At 39.1% G+C, this 24,380-nt stretch overlaps 1 protein-coding gene across 1 annotated transcript; it reads left to right on the top strand.

The window, feature by feature from the left end:
- The first annotated feature begins 4,898 nt into the window (after positions 1–4,898).
- CNDP1 (carnosine dipeptidase 1) lies at positions 4,899–20,288 on the top strand. The gene is made up of 12 exons (XM_027883913.1): positions 4,899–4,937; positions 8,690–8,797; positions 9,612–9,755; positions 11,051–11,213; positions 12,249–12,337; positions 14,304–14,504; positions 16,118–16,202; positions 16,742–16,902; positions 18,258–18,422; positions 18,609–18,750; positions 19,127–19,274; positions 20,155–20,288. The coding sequence occupies exons 2-12, from the start codon at positions 8,720–8,722 to the stop codon at positions 20,258–20,260; spliced, it is 1,482 nt and encodes a 493-aa protein (XP_027739714.1). The 5' UTR covers positions 4,899–4,937; positions 8,690–8,719; the 3' UTR covers positions 20,261–20,288.
- Positions 20,289–24,380: the final 4,092 nt, after the last annotated feature.

Genomic DNA, 24,380 nt, shown 5'->3' on the forward strand with positions numbered 1-24,380 from the left:
CAGGCGCGTGCCTTGAAGGACACCATGCATGCCGCCACCTCAGTGACTCGTGTCCTTCCTCTGCCAATTCCTGGACCTCACAGAGAGTTGGGAGGAGGCAGTATGAAGAGCTGCATAAACAAAGTACTGCACGGTTAGCGTCAGCTTCACCCTGTGAACTCAAAAAGTCAGTCTCTGATGTGTCTGTTTGGGAATAACTACGAGTTATCGGCTGGATAAAAAAACCTCATCTGCAAGGAGAGCATTAATCACCCCCAAGGGAATACTGATGCTATTTGGCTGAGCTAAGCTATCTGAAGGATATCAAGATCAGAATAACCTCTTGCCATTGTTTCAGTGTGATTAATATCTGAAGATGTTTTTGCTTAATCATTAAGCAAAATGAATTTACAATGTTGCTCTTGGAAAAATAAGATGGGCTCCTATCTTAGCACTTAGTGCAGTGTACTGGAAAAGGTACTGAGTAAGACTTTGTTTCTCTTACCACTTAAAGCCTGCGTGCTTGCAGTTCTGGGTACAGAGAGCTTGCTTCATGAGCCATCAGGCCGTGAGAAGGTTCCATGTTATTGCTGTTCCTTTACAGAGTACCTCAAATGTTTTTGGTCCTGCTCCTGGAAGGTGCTGAGCATCATTGCTCCATAAAGAGGACTGGCCCTTGTCAAGCACTGTGAGATCTCTGGTCTGGGTAAGGGGACCTTTTCTAAACCAATCTCCTTCCACTGACATACCCAGGTATGATGACATTCAGGTAACAACTACTAATTCAGCGTCGTGGGGGTGTCTGTCTCTCTGTCAGCACAACCTCATTTCACTGTCTTACAAGCTCTTGCAGTCGGCAATATTGCTAAAGTTGTGTTCCCAGGTTCTGGTATCAGTTGTGATTATTTTGAAAGGTGGTGGCTGGAAAATACTCTTCCAACTGCAGTGTGAAGTGCGAAGGAGTGAAGAGGTGAAAGGGCTTGTTGCTGCTGCACAAGGAGCAGAAGTAGAAATACCAGTAGGGGAAAGAGATTTGGGGAATTGGTTGAAAGGGTCCCTCCATTCCACACTAATACTTCGAAGATACAGTGGTAAGTTACATTAAGGCTGCATATTGAGAAATGAGAGTAAGCTGCAATAATAACCAGGTGCCACTGACTATGACATTACAGTATAATTTCTGCTTTTCTGCAATACACCTTCAAGAAAAGAAAAATAGCTCTCTAGAGCTAGAGGTAGTTTCTTATAGTGACAGGTAACATTGAAAACCATCAGGTAATTTCTCTGTCAATGAAATACTGCTCCTAACAGCATATTTCTAACATATTTGCTCACTCAAACTTTTTATGGTAATTACTTAAGATACCTTTTTAATTAAGGTAACAATTAAAACGTGCTAATTCTGCTGAAGTGCAAATGAAATAAAGTTGCTTTTGTTTGTACCATCACTTTGTAATCAGCTGAGGGCGCTACCCTGATGTAGTAACAGAAACAAAAACTAGGAGACCATCTCTGTCCTAGATAGCTTACGTTTTCAAAGCACAAGAGAAACAAAGACAGGGGTGCTTTTTTTTTCTCCCTTTATCCTATTTTTAGTTCTGATCTTATTTTCCTTTAATCAGTCTATTTCCTCCTCCTTAAATACTTACTCTATTCCAAAGAGTTGTCCATGCCAACACAGCCAAACTATTTGTTGGTTCTTTAATTTCTTGTAGTTAATAAGCTAGTATCAAAGAGTGTTTTTATTAAGGAGATAAACCTGCCTACATTTAAAAATGCTTCTAAACAATGTTGGCAATGTTTATGATACTTGATAAATGGAATAATGACCGTAAAAAAATAAATCTTTTATATTGTGGACCCTAAACCTTGTTCCAAATTATAGGTTATAAAATAAGGCACAATTAGCAATGAAATAATAAGCTACAAAGTAATAAGAGCTTTTTTCTTTTTCCACAATAGTATAGTTTCTCCGTAGTATTAAGTGATAAAAACCCAAATAGTTGAATGACTGCATTTAGTAGAGCTATTTTTAATCTCACTTGCACTATTGTAATTCAGGAATAACTCCAGTGTGAAATTTTTAAAGTTTGGATAAATGAAGACAGGATTCATGTAAAAATAGTATTATTTTATATAAATGTAAATAAACATTTAATTTCCTCCCAACTTTTATGTTTCATTTGTAAAAAGTAGTTTTTACACACTGATCAAATGAAGAACAAGTACTTAAAAGAAAGAAAGGTCATTGTAAGGCTCCAAGACAGGACCTGGACTTGCCTTTGAAAACTGATGCTTATTACTGAATTTGACCGTAGCAACAGTGGTTCTTTCAAAATGGACAGAGGGCCCTAAGGACAGAAACTTGTACGAGACACAAGCACCTAAAATTTTCTACAAGTTCAGCAGCCTTCTGGTATGGGAGAACTGGCAGCCAGAAGATGGTGAGGCTATCTACACCTAAGTCAGTACAAAGCAAGTACAAGTACTGTACAACCCACAGTTCCTTCCGAAGAACCTTTTTTCCATGAAAAGAGCAAGAGACAACACAGCTGTCTTTCCATGAAGAATCTTTTTATATCGGTGTTTATCTGATTGCAAACCAATGTGCAGAAAATTTTCTTTGGTAAATAGTGAATTACTCCTCCTTCCTGGGAGAAATGCTTCTCCTTAACAGAAATGTATTCTTTCTTTTCCAGTTTTTAAGTCAAAGCAAAATCCCTCTCTTTTGTCTAAGTCCTCCAAAAGGAGGACTGTAAAGCACTAACACTAATCAGCAATGCTGAAGTGCCTTCTGGCACTGGGATTCCAGCTGGGATATTGGACTTCCAGGGAGAAAAGGAGGAGGAAAAGGAGAATGGAAAATTTCTCATGGCTTGATGTATTAGTGATTTGGCCATCCTACTTGGATTATTACATGATAGAGAAGCAGAAATGAGCATCTAAACCAAAAATTAATCTTTAACTTAAAACTATCTCTTTGTTAGCTATAGAACTTATCAGTAAATTGAGATAAAAAAATCCAGTTCTGCAGGTGGAAGAGGAGATCTTTACAGTTCAGGCTCTCATCAGTAGCAATAAAGGCAGCTGCAAAACAAGAGCACAAAGTGATAGGGACTTTCGCAATACCCATTGTCTGTATTACAGCAAAGCAGAACTGATAAACAGGGTTGGCTTGAATAAGGGCATGGCTAGTCATTACCATTCTGCAAAACACCCTTAAGGTGACTTTTATTGCAACACTTTAAGAGCCAACTGCTGGAAGTAGCACTGGGTGTTGCAGTGTCACATACCAGGAAGTGCCAGACCTTACCTATGATTCCCACCAAACGTTTTCTTTGCTGTTACACAGTTTATTGAATTTGATGCTATTTCTTTAACCATCTTCAAATGCAGTCAGCACTGTGAGCTGGTGTTCATCTCCCTGCTGGTATCTGGATCTCTGCAGCTCCTAGTCATTACAACAACAGTGGCTGTAAGTGGTCAGGACTGGACTTGAGAACCGCCACATGAAGACTTATCATCCTGCTCTTCCTCCCCCAGGTGACTCACCTAGTCAGCTGGAGAAGTGACTGACGCTTGATTTGCCTGCTTCCATTAAAGGTATGCCACTTATCAATGAATGTTGTTAAGGAAGTTAAATAACCCTATTTTCTCAGTTAACCTCCTTGACGTGATTGCTTAGAGGGAATGTTCCTTTCAATGGAGTAATGGATTTGGTTAATTAGTTCCTACTGCCATACACATCCTTATCTCCTTCCATGTCAAATGTTCTTTATGTTAACTGCAAACTGGATGAGTTCTGACTTTGTTTTCCTCTATGTTGGTTGCAAAATGTTCAGTTTTCATTGGCAGCCCTGTCCCTGCACACACCTGAAGTGCTGCATCCCAAGGAGGAAAGCGCATAAAGCACACACTTCAGGAGTGACAAGGAGGGCATCAAAACACATTCAGGAACTGCTTCTCATATGTTTATAAGTTTAGTTGATATTTTATCAGAGTCATCCTAGTTAAAAAATCAACTTGGATTTCTTGTTAAATCACTGCCCAAGAACCCTAAGTTTTCTTTTAACAGTGCTTAACTGGATGAGAGGAAGTGAGACACAAAACCTTCTTGAACAAAGGAAGAGAAAGTGTACGACTGACTGCCATGTATTATTTCTAGAAATAGGCATACTACATTTTCCTATAAAGCATCAACTGCTCCTTAAAATGACATAAAATAAAATACAATTGAAACTGAACACTGAAGTCTTTGTTTGACATTCTCTGCAATCCTGGCTTTATTATCCTTTCAAATAATTTTTCCCCTCCTCATAACACAGAGCTATTTTAGCCTTGCCTGAAATCTTTCTACAGCTTTATTAAACTGACTCCCTTTTCCACATAAGCTTTTTTCCAGTTGCGATCCAAACGCTTCTGAGCAGCATTGCCTGTGTATTACTAGTGCATTACCACGAAGTTCCGTCAGCTACTCCCCTCCCTCCCTCAAGCACAGCCAAATGTAGCTGCTACCTCATTTCTTGTTTGAATTATTAATATTTTGTGCACTCTGCTAATCTGTAAGTATATCCTCATGTTCATTTTCCAGACTTTGCCACTGTTCATACTCACTTTTGTTTTTAGGACTATTTTTGTGATATTCTATAAGCTTTTCTTGAAGTTTATCTGTTTCAAAAATATCACAGAATAATTTTAAATATCCCTAGAAGATTTTATTTGTATGCTTTATTTTGTTCTGTTTTTTGTTTTTTTTTTTTTTTCCTTCACAGCATTTTAGCTTCCTTGTTTAATTTTCTTAAACTGTTAGATGCTAATGAAACATAATGAAGACATTTGTCTCTTGTCTGCATCTTTCCAGGTCATTTGCACTTAACCAAGATAAAAAGAAAAAGATACCATCACCTCTGCACACATCCCCTGTACAAGCAGCCATTTTGTGATTCTGATATTAAAAGGTATGTGTTTCTTCAAGTCACCATAAGGTGACTACTACATATATAGAGAGAGATATAGATATATAGATATAGATATATATTCATTCTTTTTAGAGTGTAAATGCATAGAATTCAGCAAAATTGAATATTCAGTTAGAAAGAGGTAAAATCATATTTGATGGAGACACTGATACTTAAATTCATTGCATGAGCTTGGTTACTCTAGCAGTACTCTGTTATGACCTGTGCTATGATCCTCCCTGTTCAAGTGTGGCATAACCAAAATGTCTATTTTGTACATAACTGAACCTGGTGAAGCCTGACTAGTTTTCTACAGTAGGGTTAAATGAGGGTGCATTCAGTGGCCTCTGTTACAAATGTTCCAAACTGAGCTTTGGAAATACAAAGGTAAAAAAAATGAGTGAAATATGTGTGAACCTGAGGCATCCAGCAGGCTTTGTGGTAAATGAAGATAATGGCCCTGAAGTCTCTCTAGATAAACATCTGATTAAAATCCTCACTTGCTGGGATCTCTTGACCTGCCTGTTTGCAATGCTCATGGCAAAACTAGGTTTCATCCCATTTTTGGATGAATGACCACACTGTACAATGCCCATTCCTATCACTCTCTTCTGGAGGCATGATGCCTTGCACTTTTTTGGAGGCCCTCACAAATGTACCTATTGGGGTCCCATCCTCTCCTCAGCTTGTGTGGGAATCAGCTCCCTTCTGCAAGACCCAGCTCACAGGTAGAATACACTCTATCTGTCAAAAGGGCCAGTGTGAAGATAACCTTGCTCTCTTGGAACTCACTGCTGGCTAGAATGAGATCAAGCAACATCACACAAGCAGAGCCATTGCCTGGCACCCCAAAAGCACACAGCAATAAAAAGAGAAGCAAACAGCATAAATGGTCAGCTTTTACTTAATATTGATCAGGGAACCTTGGGCCCCTTTCAGACATGACTTGCAGTGTTTCGGCTCAAGTGCCCTCCTGTATCTACCCCGGTACTGCTCCAGCAAGTGCCAGCATCTTGTCTGTGTCAGGGAAGCTCAGTTCATCAGGGACCAGTTATCACCATCCCAGTATGGTACTCCCAGTCCTCTCTCCTCCATCCTGTGAAGCCTGGGATGTTCTCCTGACCATTTCTGAGATCTACTTCTATTGTCCTCTGTAAAATGCACAGTTGCCAAATATTTGCAGCCACTTGCACAGTCTGAGGCTGGAAGAAATAGCCAGACAGGGGTGTTCAAGTCTGGGGTGCTTGTTGCAGAACTCCTGTTGTTAAGCCTTACCCGCAGAAGTTCAATTCAAAAATTACTGTAACCTAAGCTATCAAAACCTCATCCTCCCTTGTTGCTAAATCCCAGAAGCTGCTTTGATTCTTTTGAAATGTCTTGATTTTTTCCCATGCTGCTTCAAGAATTCCTGTAATAATCCCTTTTGCTTTGGGCCAAATTGCTGCTGCTGTGACTAGTGATGATAATATCTAAAGAGGGTTGTTGTTTAGATCCACCTCTTGGAGGTAGTGTTTACCTTTTTATGGAGAAAAAAATGTGAGAAGAAAATGGTACTTTGATCGTCACTTAAGATTGGGTTTCTTTTCCTCAGCATGTATCAGTGTTTAAAAAATAGTTCTACATTTAAATAATTTAATTAAACACTTAATCTCTCCATCTTAAAAATTACACCCAAATTTAGATTTTCTTCTCTCAGTTAACAAGTCATCTCCACAGCTTTGCAGCTTCACTCTCCTGCAAAGTCAGCATTTGATCTCTTTCAATACCAGTGTTTCCAGTTTCAGGAAATGGACACTGGGGATAACATCTACAGGGCTTCTCAAAGCTTTACTTCATGAAGTGAAGTAAACCTTGCAACCTTGCTCCTAAGGGAAGGCTGGAAAATGGGGCCCATCCTTCATACAGCCAGGATCTCCAGCCAAAAGGAACAATGTTTCCCTCATCTTATTCATCAAGCTTGGGTTTTCAATCTTTCTTCTCTGTCAGGGAAACATAATAGAAATTATTAATATTACCATAGCCTATCACCTTAGCAATGCATCAAAGTTAAGGAATTATGGATGGGCTTGGAACTGCACATTTTGTTACCAGTATAGAATATTTTTTGAATAAAAGTGTTAGGTTTTGACCTTGGAATCCATCCCATCATAGCCCAATACCACAGCTATTCTGAATTTAGCCCAACCAAGTATCTAGCATTCACGTATTACTCTACCAATTTAAGACACTACAGCAACAACTTCAAGGAAACATGGAGGGAAAATTGCAGGAATGAAGAAAAACACACTTTAAAATCTTATGTTTTTTAAATCTTTATTTATCTTGTCAAAAACAAGATGGCAGAGAGGTGCCTTCTGCACTTATCAAGTGTTTCAGTATTGACAATTATTCAAAAACAAAAGCTATTTTTTCAGTATAAGGCTTGTTCTCCCTTATTCATGTTAACTATGGAATGTGCATGAGTTAATTCATTTTTCTCCCTCCCTCTGGCAGCCAGGAGGGCCAATCATGTCCTGGGGGTCATCAGACAAAGCATCGCCAGCTGGTTGAGGGAGGGGATTGCCCTGCTCTGCTCTGCGCTGGCACAGCCTCACCTTGATTATTTTGTTCAGCTTTGGGCACCACAATATGAGAAAGATATTAAGCTGACAGAGAGTGTCCAAAGAAGGGCAGCAAGGATGGTGAAGGACCTCGAGGGGAAACCTTAGGAGGAGTGGCTGAGGGTACTTGGTCTGTTGAGCCTGAAGAAGAGGAGAGTGAGGGGAGGTCTCATTCCTCAGGAGGGAAAATGGAAGAGCAGGCACTGATCTCTTTTCTCTGGTGATCAGTGACCCGAGGGAATGACCTGAAGTTGTGTCAGGGGAGGTTTAAACTGAATATCAGGAAAACGTTCTTCACCCAGAGGGTGGTTGGGCATGGGAACAGGCTCCCCAGGGAAGTGGTCACAGCACCAAGCCTGGCAGAGTTCAGGAACCATCTGGGCAATGCTTTCAGGCATATGGTATGATTCTTGGAGTTATCCAAGAGGACAAGAGGGTACGGGCTTAAGCTCTGTCAGGGGAGGTTTAGGTTGGATATTAGAAAGAAGTTCTTTACAGAGAAAGTGATCAGGCATTGGAATGGCCTGCCCAGAGATGGATTCACAGTCCCCGGAGGTTTTTAAGACGAGGATGGATGTGGCACTGAGTGCCATGATCTAATAATCACAGTGGGGCTGGATCAAGGGTTGGACTTGATGATCTTGGAGGTCTCTTTCCAACCCAGTTAATTCTATGATTCTATGATCCTGTGCTGGGCCCGTAATTGGACTCCATGATCCTTGTGGGTCCCTTCCAGCTCAGGGCATTCTAAGATTCTGGAAATGAAGAAAGAGAGATGAGTCCCGTGGGCTCTTGGTGTTGGGTGCTAGTCTTCCCAGAACATACAATTTGACATTTGTGCCTTGCAAACTGATGCAACAAATGTTCCTTTAGAAAATGTTTCCCCTAATTTACTTATAAAGCAGAAACTGCGAAGCTGCTCACTCTTCAGTCATTTTTCTCAAATTTTTGTTTCAGCAACTTGACTTTGAGTCATTTGAAGGTTTTATGTGAAAAAATATTGCAGGTACCCTTTCTCCTGGATTGAAGAGATTAAATGAGAGTTAATTAGGCTCAGGACTTTGGAATTGTCTATGATTTCTAGCACTGAAAAGAAGTGCAGGATGTCTGTAACATATTGAATTTTATCCTAAACTTTCAGATACCATTCAGCTCAGCCCTGTGTTGCTCCCTAAGGCAGTAATGTCCTCCTCATCCGCTTCAGCTCTGGAGATAGAGATCTTCCAGTACATTGATGCACATCAAGATGATTTCATTGAGGTAGGAACTATATTGCCATGAAATGGTGAGTGCGGAGCTGGTACCCCAGAGGCCTGTGCTGTGTTCTGAAGAAGTGTTTGTCACTAAGGTAGTGGGCAGCATTCCAGGTCTGGCATCAAGAGTGGAACATGAACTTCACAAAGCAAGGCTGCAAGGGGATGGACTGTGCTGAGGACACTAGTGGTGAAAAAGGGATTTGCATGGACTTCCACAAAAGAGATAGTTGTGGGCATCCTTTGAGTGTGTGCAGAGAGAGGTTCCACTGAGCCAAAATGCACTGCATGGTAGACGGCAAGCCAGATAGGATACTTGCTCTCTTGCTTTACATCAGAACTGATTGCTGTAGGTTTGCTCTTGACAAGGAGAGGAGTCTTGGTTCCATGCTGATTTGTGCTTTCATTTTTGTGAGCCCGCTGTGAAAAGGCAGGAACATAATTAGTCCAGTCAGTATCAGTTATGCTTTAAAGCTACAAGCATTTCTGAATCCCTTCGAGGGCCACCAAGGTAGTTTGTACATAATGCAATTCCTACAACGTAAACTAGTCAGCATCTACCTCCTGTTCCACTGGATTTTAAATCCATGGTTGATGATGTGAATGCCTAAGTGTGAGCACCCTTCCTCTTCAGAAAATCAGGGATCTCAACCCTGGGGAAACATCTAAGCAATTCATCTTTATTCTGAAACCTTAGAGTATCTACAACATTGCTGTGATGATACAGAAAGGAAACCATCTTCCAGTGTGAGATTTCTGATGTCAAGGGCAAAACACCACAACATTCTGGGTAATCTAAGTGCATTTTTCTTCCTATGCAGAATCTTAAGGAATGGGTGGCTGTGGAAAGCGACTCTGTTCAACCAGACCTGAGGAAAGAAGTAGTACGAATGATGGTAGTGGCAGCAGACAGACTTGCAGCATTGGGAGCCACTGTCAATTTAGTAAACCTGGGGTCACATCAGGTGCCTGTCTGATTCTTTGATTTAAATCATCATATTTGCATGTGATCTACCTATTGCATTCAGTGCTGTGTATATGTATGTTATGACATTATGGCATTTTTGGTAGCTAGCTATCAATTATCAATAGTCCTGTACCTACATGGTATCTGCTGAAATCAGTCCCTCCCCAGACTGTCCAAGAACATACTTAGAAAACACACAAAGAATCCAAATGCAAATAGATGTTCTCTGCAGCAGGGAGTTTGATACTTTTAACTGGAGAGAAGCAGTCTGCAAAAGTAAAAGGACTGAGTTTTTTACCAGGGCTTGTTTTTACATTCTTCTCACTCGTGACGCACGAGAGATAACGCATTGTTTGTCACCGAAGTCTCTATATGAGTGAGGCAGCTCTTGCACAGAAAATATTGTCAGACAGAAAAGGTTATCTATCTAAGGTATCATCTTTGGTTTTGGGAGCTTCTGGCAAATGATGCGGGCTATTTTCTTAATGATTGCTGGAAAGCAAAAAATAATCTCTGAGAAATTTTTGTCTCTAATTTACTTACCTTACTGTAGCTGGGGGCTCTTTTCTGCCCCAGGCTTTTACATTTCTACTCTAACAGGAATTCAAAAGTTCAATAATAGTGATTCCCTTTTCCTTTTTCTGAGGCTTCTGGGGAGGATTCTGAGAGTCTTAGCACAAGGACCTTATAGTACAGCAACACTTCAATATTTCAGGTTATGTAATTTGATAGCTTTAAAGAAAGCAATTGGGCCATGTAAGAACTCTGTTCTGCACAGAGGTACATTACAGGATTTAGAGCCTTAACAAGCTGTTTTCAAATCAGTCTGACATAGCTGCTGCTGCTTCCTGCCAGCAACACTTTATTTTGTTTCTATATTTGAGGCTATGGGCCTCCTGCTCTCTGTCTGTGGTGAAATCAAACCCCAAATTAATTTGTATGGCTTTTGACTATTTCAGCACCACGACAGACTCTACAGCACACACTGAGCTCTGTCTTCTCCAGTGCTAGGAAGTGAGAGTTTGTAAGAAGGGCATTTTTGACAATAAAACGTTAGAAGAGCTTCATAAAGTCCTTGCAGTATCTAAAGAGGCGGGGAAACAAATTTTAGTTTCTCTGAATAGGTTAGAGAAGGATTCAGTCAAATTTGTGCACTTAATTGAATCCAAGCCCATTAAGTATGTAGAAGTATTTTCAATACTGAGATTTTCAGGGCTTTTTGTATATTTCTTTTCAAAGGGTTTTTTTTCCTTCATTGCTTTTTTTTTTTTTCCTTCATTGCTTTCTCCACAGCTGCCTGATAGCCAGGACCTCCCACTGCCTCCTGTGATTCTTGGGGAACTGGGGAAGGATCCACAAAATCCCACCATATGTTTCTATGGTCATGTGGATGTGCAGCCTGCCAAAAAAGAAGATGGCTGGAACACTGAGCCTTATACACTGACTGAAATCAATGGTGTGTAAAAATCTTAAGGTTTTTTTTCATTATTTGAACACACGACTGAGATTCTGAGTGGGAGGAGGCTTCCCGTATATTTAACCGAAGCATGAGGAATTCTCCGGTGGAAATCTTTCCTAATATTTGATGTGGAGTAGCCTCAGGAGGTTAAAGCTGCTTTATAGAGTTTTCAGGAGAGAATCCATTTCTGCTTAAAAATTCTTATTGGATTTTTGTATCAACCATTATCCTTCCTCAAACCTCCTGCCCTTGCTTCACGCCACTTTAGTAATTCCACCTGCCACGCTGGAGCTAAAGAGCATTGGTGGTGGAAGAATATGAGCTACCCTCCCCCTCCTTAAGGTAATCATCCTTCCACTGCAGTCAGCTGACTGAAGGAGCAGAAATGGCAAGGTCAGCAGATAAGTAAGACCTCAGAAATCCTGATTCCCAGGCCTGTACTATAAACATTAAGTCACCCTTTCTCATCAGCTGGGACCAATTTCAAACAGACTTACTGGAGTAATTCTCCTGTCTCCAGTGTATCCAGTGGGGACTGCTACAGAAGTTTATCACTGCACATGAAACTGAAATCTGCCCCTGTGTATAACTGTACAGTTGAAAAAGAAGTTACATACCTAGATTTGCAGCTTCATACTTCTGCCATGGTATTTATGGTAGGGTTTTTGCTGCTTGTTACCTGGTTTGGTTGATGTGTCCAGAAGTTGCATACTGTGCAAACTTTCCAGGCACGTCTGGTATGAACAAACAGTTCCTGAGGAAAAAAGTCAAGCTCAAAAATTGGCATGCAGCAGAAACCACAGTATGATGTATGTAAAAGGAAGGAGATGAAAAAAAAAGTGCACCAGTCCATCGGGAAGCACCTGAACACTCATCACCTTATCTAAAATGAGTCAGTGAAATCCTGAATCTTTTGACACTTCACTTCACTTCACTTGTTTCACTTCACACATCACTACAGCTTCTCTGGCAACTGGAATTTTCTGATTGCATTGAAGTAATGCTTAAAAACATTCCTCTTTTCTTTTTAAGGAAACCTCTATGGACGTGGAGCAACAGACAATAAGGGACCTGTCTTAGCCTGGATAAATGCCGTGGAAACATTTAGAGCCTTGAAATTAGTAGGTATCAATGAGGACTTCATTATTATTGTTTATTATTATTGTTATTATTATTTATTTGTTATTACTATTTATTATATTTCTGGAGGGATGTCTTTGTATTTATTCCTGTGAGTTAGATGATACATTTTTGATCCAACAGAGTGCATACATTTTGAAATATTAGCTTATTTCTACTGCATCGTTTAGGCAACTGGGTCTCACTCCAGTAAGAATTTGTCCTTAAGCACTTCTATTTTGAACAATCTGTATGCAGTGTAAATACAGTATTGCTGCCATTGCCCAGCAGAGGAAAACCCATGGGGAAGCATTCAATATGTATTGCATACATTACACAGCTTTGATACCCTATTCTCTTGAGAGCTTTTAAAATGGTAAAATAAAGATATTACAGAATGTTCATGAAGACTCCTCTCTGCTGTTACGTTCTGCTGATCCTTGGTTTTGTCTGCCTACTTTTGAAGATACCTTCATTTTATGTGTCTGTATGAAGAGAATAATTATCTAAAAATGCTCCTACATAAGGGGCTGTTATGTCACCAATAGATTAGGTTTATCAAAGCAAATGCTTTGAATGGATGCATTAACAAAGTACAAATACAATCACTCAGAGACTGACATATCTTAAGGTCAAACATTTGCCTATATTACTACAATGACCAGTATAGTCATCTTCAAATCATTTAATAATTTGGTTTAGTTGTATCCCCAATACAAAGCTAAACCAATATATATTCTAAACTAATAACTTGGTTAACTAGCATCCTTTAAGGTGAATTTGCACTACATATTCTTTTAGAGTGCTGAGGAACAGTTTTGTGCCATTTTTAGGATTTTGTGGCACAAATTGATCATTAAGTCTTGATTTTTTTTAAAGTCCTCTTGCAAGCTTCTTGAAAGCACGTTTTTCTTGCATCTATAGTACTGAATAGACCTTGATGTCTCTTAAGTGATAGTAAACACACATGTTACATGCCTAAAGAGCAGTTGTTGTAAGTAAATATGGCTGTGGGTCTGACTTCATTCATCTTTCCAGTTTTTCAAATTACTATATAGCTAGTTTTACATTTTAACAAGCAAGCAAAAAGAAATCTTTGTCTTTTAAAGCCCTTCTAGAAAACAGCACAGGCCATCAAACAATATTCATGAACAGTTTGTTTCTAAAATTTTTGTGGCTGGTCGATGAACTGTCGGTGACACAAGTTCATTTTATTTTACACATTTCTTCTTGCCTTTAATCTGAGCATTGAATCAAAAGAGAAAACATCTTAAAACCTGTAATGAGAAAGTGAATTGTAACAGGAAACTAAGTTGAAATTTATATCCCCTATGGGATGTGTCAGCATTTCCAGCTCCCACTATTCCATAATAAAGGTTCTCCTAATTACTCTTGGAAATGCATCCTTATCAACCAGCAGGCACGCAAATTCATGAGTGCTAAAACAACAGTTATAGTAGAATCAGTGGCAACATTTTTATCACCCTATAAATCTGGTGATAGACAACACACTGGGAAAACCACAGCCAGTGGTTCCTGCATGGGCAGTAAGAGTGGAAACACAAGAGAAAGGAAATATTCAGTGAAAATGTAACTGCTATTACACAGTTAGAATTTCCAAAGCCACTAGATTATTGAATAGCCCTGAGAGAAAGCCCATTTAATGAGACATTCTAGAAAATTTTCTGAAAAAACACACAAAAAAGATATCACTTACTCTTCCTCAAAAACAAAAAGTAGATAAAAATATGGGGAAAAGAACAAGTTTTTGTGAGAACCTAAATGTGTCTGTCACCAGATGTTTCTACTGAAGCAAGATATATATCCTACATCCTTCTTTTCCTAACACAAGGTTACATCAAGACAGTCTGCTCCTATTTTAAAGCACTTTTTTTATTATTTTTTATTTTTTATTTTTATTTTTGAAAATGCTTGTTTCTTATCCAGACTTTTCTAACATTAATTTAGGCTATGCCAGTGAACTTCAAGTTTGTAATTGAAGGCATGGAAGAAGCAGGGTCCTTGGGGCTAGAAAACTTACTTGAAGAAGAAAAACAGCACTTTTTCTCTGATATTGATTACACTGTAATTTCGGACAACCTCTGGCTCAGCAACAAGAAGCCTGCCCTTACGTATGGGAGTCGGGGCAATGCCTGCTTCTCTGTGGAGGTAAAGGACACAGGTTCATTTGAACTGAGCCTCTGATAGGGAGCAGTGATGTAGCTGTAATTACATCTACATGTAGAGAATGACTGAGGGAAAGCTTAATATTTACAATTACAGAGCTTTCTTCTGCATCCTTTTTGGCTTCTACGGATTTCCCCCCTCATTTCAGTTCAATTAGCCTTATTTACTTCCATTAACTTCTCTTCAATCATAATTTCTCCACTTACCTATCTTCCCATGATCCCTTTCCTATTCCATTACTCTTCTGCCACTCTTCCAGTCTCTTCTCATCCTCCTCTCTGCACATCAACTCAGTTCTCTTGCAGCATCATCCCTACACCCCGCCTCCAAGTCTCTCCAAAACTATTCCTTCTGCTGCTCTGCCCTTTTGCAGCAGATACTGCTCAGTGCAATGAATCTGCCTAAAGGAAATCAGTTTATTTGGATGTCTGGGTTTAAAAACCACACAAGATTTTTGTAACCATTGACAGGAGTGAATAAAAGTGCACTGTAGCCAACATGCTATATTTAGCAGCCAATGTGAGCTACTGTAAAATAAGGAGCAGAAATTTCTCATCTGGAAATGCTTCCTGATGAAGCATAAAAGGAATTCAGAGAGAAGATTAAAGAACTTGAGAACTAAAGGAAAATCTGTATTAACCTTTACGCCTGAAAAAGAATTAATCTTTTTTTTAACCAAAAGAGCCTTGGCAGCCTTGATTCAATTCTTCTAAATCTTGGTTAAGAAAAATGATGCTATTAAAACATCAGAAATGATCTCTGGCTGCTACTAGACAGTTGGCTGTAATGAGGTTTTGAGAAGAATAAACAAGTTTGTTACAGGAAAATATTTTATGATAAAGCCAGGTATGAAAATATGTCTGGAAAAAACTCATTAAATAACCCAAATGCATCTATTCTAAAGCCATATGATTCAAAAGACCTATAAATTTTTATTTGTTGCAATTTGGAATTAAGGTTGGACATATATTTCTAATATAAAACAAGTAAGATACATTCTTGCCTTTGTTATGAAGATTTTGCATTAAATAAAAAGGATAGACAACTTGAAGAATTTATTCTCCAACATTAGAAACAGTAATATGCAAATGTTTCACTTATGATGTATTTAGTCTTACTGAAGCAAAAGAGGGAATACAAGGGAACCTTTACGATTGGGCACTTGATGGCTCCCCAGAGAAGGCACCCCAGGGAAGTGGTCACAGCACCAAGCCTGACAGAGTTCAAGAAGCATTTGGATGATGCTCTCAGGCACAGGGCGTGATTCTTGGGGATAGTCCTGGGCAGGGCTAAGGGTTGGACTTGATGATTCTTGTGGGTCCTTCCAACTCAGCATATTCTGTGATTCCATGAAATGTGTAAGTGCTACAGACAGCTGAAGTTCTCTCTCTAGTGGTTGACAGAGACCCATTTCGCTTTACCAAAGTGTATTGTTCCTGACACGATGTTTTCCCTTTATAAATAGAAACAAATAATCGTTTATATTCATTTGTGGTCTCATTTAAAAACTGAAACTGCCAGTCGCAGTGGACAACAAACACTCACAGAGGAATAAGGTGGTGAGTGTTTACATGTAACTGGTGTTTTTGATACAGGTTGAATGTGGCAGCAAGGACCTTCACTCTGGAACTTTTGGAGGCATCATTCACGAGCCACTGATGGATCTGATAGCTCTGCTAGGTAATAACACACATCACTGCTTGGGAGTAACTGGGGAGCAGTGGCTAAGAATCAGCCTAACAAAGATCAGTACCGTGTTTAATTGATCTGAATAAGGCGAGTCTGATTAAAGGAAGATTTCCAAACCTCAGCATAGCCATGGTGACAGCAGCTGAGGAAGGGAATGCCCCCAATAAGGCCAGGACTTCAGACATGTAAAGCTGATGTCAGTCAGGTGTCGATTAAGAACATATAAGGATTGCTGGAAACTTTAATGCATACACACATAACGAAACCTGGCTTTCTAATGCTAATTTGTGTCTTGGGATGATGTTTTCATGTCAGAAGCTGGGCTGATGTACCACACACTACACACAAACAGCAGCTCAATAGTTTTCTTAATAAATACGAAAATATATCAAGTCTGATGGATGCAAACAATTGTCAGTTGTTAGGCTTGCTAATCTGGTAAAGAGTTAGGTAGAAGCAAAAAGGTGTTATGGTTGCTAAATGGAAAAAATAGGTTCCACTTGTACTGATATCTCTATCTTATTTTGTAGACAGCCTTGTGGATCCCACAGGTCATATTATGATCCCTGGAATCTATGACAGTGTTGCTGCCCTGACAGAGGAGGAGAGGAAATTATATGAATCGATTGAATTTGATCTAGAAGAACATAAAAATAATAGTGGTGTGAAAAAATTCCTCTTTGGCACCAAGGTAACAAAATATCTGTGTAAATACTATGCAGAAGGAATTTAAATCACTCATTTTTAGCATTTATGTATAAAGCCAAACCGAAAGATATTTTCAGTCAATGGCAAACTCAAAATAAAATAAAGGAGCACTGAGAAGTAGAAAGTAAATAAAATTAGTCTGCCAAAGATGTAAGGCACTGCATCTGGGGAAAGGGATATGAAATATGAATAATCAATGAAAAGGAATAATGCAAAACTAACAGTATTGCTCTCCCTTCATTGCCTATCCCTTTTCTCACCCCAAGCCTAACCAGCCAAATAAAATAAGAATTAAAATGTCTGTATTTAGCTTAAATGGTAGGAAAGAAGTTGTATTCAGTTCTCAAAAATGGAAGGCAGCTTGAGGCAGATATGTTTTGCATGGGGTTTATTTGTTTAATGCAGGTTTTGGTGTCTGCCAAAAAAAAGCATCCAAAGCTATAAGCCTCTCCTTACCAGCAAATTAAAAATTACATTCTAAATAAAAAACAGCAGGTAACGGCTGGCTTGGAAACATCTCTGTGCAAGAGTGGGAGCTGGGGGAAAGGAGTGATTCATTTTTTTATCACTAACATAATTATACTGGTATAAGATGTACTAACATGGATGCTTTTATTTCCATGATAAAGCTTCCACACTAGCTAAAGCTAGACTGTAATAACCAGTAATATGAAAGCAGAATGTAGCTACACTGAGTTTTGATGCTTTACCTATATGAGGATGAAGTGGTTCAAATTTTATGTGTAGATAAAGATCTAGTCTCAAAACAGGAGTAGAAGGAAAGCAGAACCTTGAGGTTCTGCATGAAGATCAGTTAATAATTTATATATTTCTCCTATCTTCCTTAGAATAATAATTTGCTTTCCCCTGTCCATCTTCTCCAGAAAAACTTGATTACTGAAAATTATCATCTTACCTATGGTATTATTTAATGTTCCTTAGTAGAATTTCTTCACTGATATCATCTGGGAGAGGTCTGGCTGAACGGTTTTTCCCATGCTTAGTTCTGGGATAAACAAATAGATCAGAACTCACTCTGATTCTACTTTGCACTAGAAAAATCTACCATCAAGATACTTTAGGACAATGCTCCATTTCTCTAATTTGGCATGAAAAATTGTTATCATCTGAATCTTTCTATGACTCAAAGAAATAGTAGTTTTTTAAAATGAAAATATATGTGTATGGGTTTAAATTAAAAATCAAACATCTTTAAAATACAGAGGTCTCCAAATACAAATTTTAGGATGGCAAAAGCTTGTTTCTTCATGCTACTTTATATAAATTGTGAATGGCTCAGTGTCATCCCTTATATTTTCAACTAAAATTTTTTTGAAGGAAGAAATACTTCTACATCTGTGGCGTTACCCTTCTCTCTCTATTCATGGGATCGAAGGAGCTTTTCATGAACCAGGAATTAAAACGGTCATTCCAGCAAAAGTAATCGGCAAATTCTCAATTCGTCAGGTCCCCCACATGGACCTTTCGGTTGTGAAACAACAGGTAAGAGACAAACCTTTTCTTTGGCCTCTCTTGTATAAACTGAGTCCTTCTTAGCACCTCACAAATTTAGACTTGTAGTAAACTGAATGTTTCTAGCACTGATTTGTTTCCAAGGGAAATGGGAATGTGGGTATAAACTGGAGTTACAGGAAGATAGCGTCTGACTGCAAAATGTTTTCTCGGCAGGTGGTGGAACACTTGGAGGGTGTCTTTTCCAAGAGGAACAGTCCAAACAAACTGAAAGTATCCATGCCTTTGGGTGCAAAGCCCTGGCTTGCTGATGTTAATGATCTATCCTATAAAGCAGCAAGAAGGGCAATAAAAACAGGTGTGTTCCTTCTTTTTTTTTCAGTTCTTAATGTGTCTGCAGGTGTGCAGGGGAATTTGCTCATCAACAGAGAAAAAGAGGTTTCCCAATTCAGTGCTACAGCCACTTACCCCTATAATCTCATTGATTTTGATAAAACAACTCAGCAACATCTTTCAAACCTTGCTAAATTGGGTTATGTTTATTAGGAGTAGCCAAAAGACCTCATTTACTTATTTTTGTGCTGATATGAAACCAGAAATCAGTTGGCTACACACTCAAAACCATTTCTACTTAGAAGCTCTTGGTATCAGCTATCTGCTTAAATATATGGAAACAGAAAAAAAAGCACTTTGATTTCACTTAATCATTATTTCATTCTTCCCACGTATTTCAGTTTTTGGAGAAGACCCAGATTTTATTCGTGATGGTTCAACAATTCCTGTTGCCAGAATGTTCCAGACCATAACGCAGAAAAGTGTGATGATGCTTCCAATTGGAGCAGCTGATGATGGGGAGCACTCTCAGAATGAGAAAATAAGCAGGTTTCTTTTATTTATCTGTTTGTGTTGTTAGAGAAGGGAGGAGAACTGAAGTCCCTTGGTACCCACAAATGACCATGGCTGGATGGGAAGCTTTGCTGTGCATTTGACAGTTCAAAACTACTGTCTCCAGCAAACTTTTTGCTATGCTAAGCAGAAAGCAAAATTCCCAATCTATCGTATATGCTATATGCTATATGCTTTTCATTGAGTGTCTACACAGTCTTTAAATACATCACATTGGCAATTTTCATTTCCCTTGCAACGAAATTTGCCTCTAGTCTGAAAGATGGTGATGTAGTCAGGCACTCTTCTGTCACAGCATCCATTTTGAAGCTTGCAAGTCATAGATATGCAGGCTCATGGCTATGTAAAGATTTTGATGGTTTTCTGTATAAACAGCTATCAAGATACATTTATGTTTCAGGGACCAAAACTAGTGTAATTATATAAAAAATAGTTTAAAGTGGCACAAATAGCCACTTGTGCTCATTCTTCAAGGTACTATGGCAAGACACTATTCAATGTGTTGCCTGAACGCTTGTGCAGCTTCCAAGTCTGCTCATGCTGAACTCCAGAAACTGGAGAATACTGCAATAATTCTCAAATTGCTTTCTGTTTCCCCTCATTACAGCCTCAACACTTATAGCTGCAGACAATAGAAATTTGGGGATGTAACACTGGAAAAATTTTCTGAAGTGAATCCTTTAGAAGAGTACCAAATTGAAGGATGTCCATCATTTCTGTGCACTGGGTCCTTTTTTGGGGTTAGCAATCTTGCAAATTCCTCTGAAGACTCTAAAAACTTCACTAGATTATGTTGCTAATTCCAAGAGCAGAACAGCCTGACAGGACTTCATTGTCTTTTTTTCCTTCTTCACAGACACAACTATATTGAAGGAACCAAATTGTTTGCAGCCTTTTTCCTGGAGATATCAAAGCTACATCAGCACTTACATGAAAATTCACACACAGAGACTAACAACTGATACAGCACAACAAGAAAATCAGCAAAGCACGTTTTTAGTCCTTAACTTTCCAACTTCCTGATCTGGAAAAATATAAATTACATATTCAGTGGGTAAGAATTAGTGGGGGAAAAAAAAAATGCCATGCTATTACTTGGTAAAGTACCAAATGGCATGCATCTGTGATATGGTCAAGCAAGTGATCTTATCCCTAATACTGTAAAATAGGGTTAGGGATAATTCATTCTTGCTGAATGGAAGATATTACCTTTTAGTTTCAAAATTCAGGATAAAGGGAATTTTTACGTCTACTTTATTAAAATTACTTTATTTCTGTTTTGTAGTGTCACCATCTTCATGCTGCCTAGCTCATATTCCAGTTTCTGAACATAAGCAATACACAACACTGTCGTTTCCTCCTAACTATATACAAAATTTCATTTATGTAATTTTTTGAAGAAAGATCCACTACCCAATTAATCTTATCTCTGTCTTTCACAGAAGGTTTTCAATAGGAAATGAAATACAATTAGCTTATGGATTTTGATGTGAAAACTTGCCTATTAGTATCTATTTATGGGTATAATCACTGAGGTTACTAGAACTGCAATAGTAAATAAACATTTCCAGGTCTGGATTCTGCCTTTCCTCTCATCCAAATCTCCTCTTACTTTGCTGTGAGTAGTTTTAAGAATCACTAAATAATGCTTCCTTCACGGATTTTCTATTTGTACAGTAGAAAAAAGTTTTTGTAATCATCTGTTCTGGTAAAGTCTGTCCTCAGAAGGGTGTTTTTCTACGCAGTTAGCAATTGTTTGTTGTTAATTATTTTTAAAGCATCAGTTTACATTGATGATTAAACCAAATGCAACCAATTTTGAAATAGAAACACTATCTGAGAGCTCTGTTTGCTGTTTAGGCAAAACATCCATCACAAAGAACCCAATTAAAATCTAGGTTTTTTTAACTTTAAAATGTGATTTTTACTCTGATGTAATTAATTCACACACATGCAAACCAACTGAACCACTAGTGTTATCCCTACTGTTAAAACAAATGACATTATTAAATTACAGAAAGTAGTTGGGATCTTTCCTTTCTCTCCTGCTACCTCCTTGCCAAAACCTGCAAGAATAAAGATGAGGATGTGTAATCTGTAGAAGGGAATATTGTACTGCATATAACTTATATGAATAGATAATGTGGGAAGTTATTAGGACAAAAGCTTTGGCTGAATTAAAAAACATAAATAAATAAATTAGCTTTTGATTTTCAGTAGCTCCCATGAAATTCCTAGGCAGTGTGCATAGAAGTAGCTGGCCTTTTAAGAGATCTGGGAACAGTTATAATCCAGGATGCTTAGGTTTCAAATCACATTCTCAATAAACACCCATTTTCAGATCTACCCAGGGCTGTGAGACTCACAGTTCAGCTGTAAGAGCTGATTATGGATGTTGGCTGCTGGCCATGTTCAAGGGGAAGAGAAGGACTCTGCTCACTGCAGTGTAACTTTTGGTGCTCACGTCACAAGAGAAGACTCCAAGACAAGGACCAAAAGCCCAAAGATTAGAAGATTCTGGTTTGCGCATCATCAACTAGTAGAACAAGTCTTTTGCAGTCTCTCAGTTCCCTTCACCTGTTGAAATCATTTTAGGAACCAGCACCGTAACAAATGTTGCAGAGATGAGTACTCCAGTGTCTGCAAAGGACTCAGGGCAGATTGGTGCGTGCTTGAAAGCTATCACATCACAGAGGTACATGAGTGAATTTTGCTGAAGTATTTGAAGACGTACCACTGACATAAAACGTTGCAATTTCTGGATTTGCAGTGGCTTTACAAATAAACTTCAAATATCATTGAAAGAAACTGCTGCTCCTAAATATGACACTTGGGCAGAAGAGTAGAAAGCTTGGTGAGATGGAGGTGGCAGATTTCTCCATGAAAGAGGTATGCAGACTGTGGTTCTAGGAATATAACTGCTCTGAAATATCACTACAATATATGCTGTCTACATGTTCTACAACATTACAAAGCACAACTGAAGTTGGGATTATATATCTTCTACGGTTGCTCTTTGGAATGCCAAACAGAATATAGTCAACAAAGACAGCATCATTTTATAAGCACAGATAGCATCAGAACAGTGCACTGAAATAAGGCTGTGCTCTAAAATAGCCACTTACTGTCAAGTTAAAACTGTGTGTGTGAAGCAGTGGGACCGATGAATTAAGCAGACAATCTCTGTGCCTCCTTCAGTCCCAGAGGAGATAAATAGCAGAAAATTTCTCCTGGCTATGACAGAAAGCACTGGGGAAGCCACTCCTGCCCACGGGGGGATCCAGAGCTACTAATGCCCTCTCAGATCAAGAACGAGTATCTACCTTGTCTTTTCCTTTTTTTAATAGATTGTGCAGCATCTCATCAGCCTTTTGGGGGAAAAAAAAAAAAAGTGTGCATTTTTCTAAGGTCTGCGTTGTTACACAACATTTCTAGCAATGTTACTTCTTGGTTGCATTAACTGCTGTTTGTTGCCACAGTGAATTAAACTCCCCAATAATAGTGTTTGTTAGATACATGATTAAAGTTCACTTCCCTTGTTAGCCTTATTATAGATATGCCATATCCCTTGTCAGACAACATTAGACAGTCTCAAATCCTAACCACCCAAGTACAGAAATGGTATGTATACTTTGTACTTTGCATATAGGTAGCTATATGTATATACATGTACACTTGCAACACCTAATCCAGTCAATGACTTGAAAAAAAAAATAAAATCTTGTTCATTCTGATTCAGGTTTTTTTCTTACTAAGGATTGAATAAGGGGAAAACAACTTTGTGGAGATGTCCAACAGCAGCATCTGTATCTTTGACAGCTTAACAGAGATATCAAGACTTGATCATAAAAGGGTTTGGATTGGAAGGGTCCTTAAAGATCATAGAATCATAGAATAGTTTGGGCTGGAAGAGACCTGTGAAAGCCATCCAATCCAAGCCCTCTGCAATGAGCAGGATCAACTAGATCAGTTTGTTCAGTGCTCTCTCCAAGCTGACCTTAAATGTGTCCAGGGATGGGGCAACCACCACTTCTGCGGGCAACCTGGGCCAGCGTTTCATAGTAAAAAAATTTGTTCATATATCTAAACCTACACTTTTTAAGTTTAAAATCATTACCCCTTCTGCCCTATTGCAACAGGCCCTGCTAAAATGTTTGTCCCCCATCTTTTGAATAGGTCCCCTTTAAGTACTGGAAGGCTGATACAAGGTTTCCCCAGAGCCTTCCCTTCCCCAGGCTGAAGAACCCAAACTTTCTCTGCCTGTCTTTGCAGGAGAGGTGCTCCATCCCTCTGATCAGCTTGGTGGCCCTCCTCTGGACTCATTCTAAGAGGTCCTTGTCTTTCTTGTCATTAGGACCCCAGATGGGGAGGGGGTCTCATGAGGGCAGAATAGAGGGGGAGAATTATGTCCCTTGACCTGCTGTCCACGCTGCTTTTGATGCAGCCACCATTCTGCATTGCAGGGGTACACTGTTGGCTCATGCCCAGCTTTTCATCCAACCGAAAACCCCTAAGTCCTTCTCTGCGGGGCTACTCTCAGTGAATTATGATTATTAGCAAGCCTAATGACACCGGGGATGTCCCAAAGGATCTGAGAAATACATCTCTAGGATGGCAGACACCACTCAGGTCCTGTGTGAACACTGCCAGCGGAGTAGCAGTCAGCCAAATGTTGCAGAGAACATCTAATAGCACGAAGTGCCTACATACAGCTGGTCAAGGTCTGCCTGTCTCCCTAGTACATTGTCCCAGGTCTTCCCTTTTTTTAGGCTGTAGGGAATTGAATGTTCAAAAGTGGGATAATATTTTCCTACTGATTATTAATGTGAAAGAATAAATTAGAATACTTTTATTTCCACTTAAAATCAGTGGGCTTGAGTGTGAAAGTTGCTTTTTATATTAGATAAATACAGCTTTTAATCCTTAAGTAATGTTTCAGAAAAGAAGAGTAAAACCATGGAGAATAAGATGCTGAAAATATGAGCAGAAGGCATAGAGAGTTGAGCAGCCCTCCTGAAGACTGAAAACTAATCAGGTCATGTTGTGAGTTTGCTCTGGGCCAATTTTCTCTCACCGCCCCCC

The sequence above is a fragment of the Empidonax traillii genome, unplaced genomic scaffold (assembly GCF_003031625.1).
Source record: "Empidonax traillii isolate 1590-97213 ecotype Southwest subspecies unplaced genomic scaffold, ASM303162v1 scaffold136:size1122602, whole genome shotgun sequence".
Taxonomy (NCBI): Eukaryota; Metazoa; Chordata; class Aves; order Passeriformes; family Tyrannidae; genus Empidonax; species Empidonax traillii.

What these genes read in the sequence shown, in the direction of transcription:
- CNDP1 (XM_027883913.1), top strand. Translation starts at nt 8,720, where the DNA reads ATGTCCTCCTCATCCGCTTCAGCTCTGGAGATAGAGATCTTCCAGTAC. An exon ending in ATCAAGATGATTTCATTGAG is followed by an intron (nt 8,798 to 9,611) that starts GTAGGAACTATA and finishes CTTCCTATGCAG; the next exon opens with AATCTTAAGGAATGGGTGGC. An exon ending in GGATCTGATAGCTCTGCTAG is followed by an intron (nt 16,203 to 16,741) that starts GTAATAACACAC and finishes CTTATTTTGTAG; the next exon opens with ACAGCCTTGTGGATCCCACA.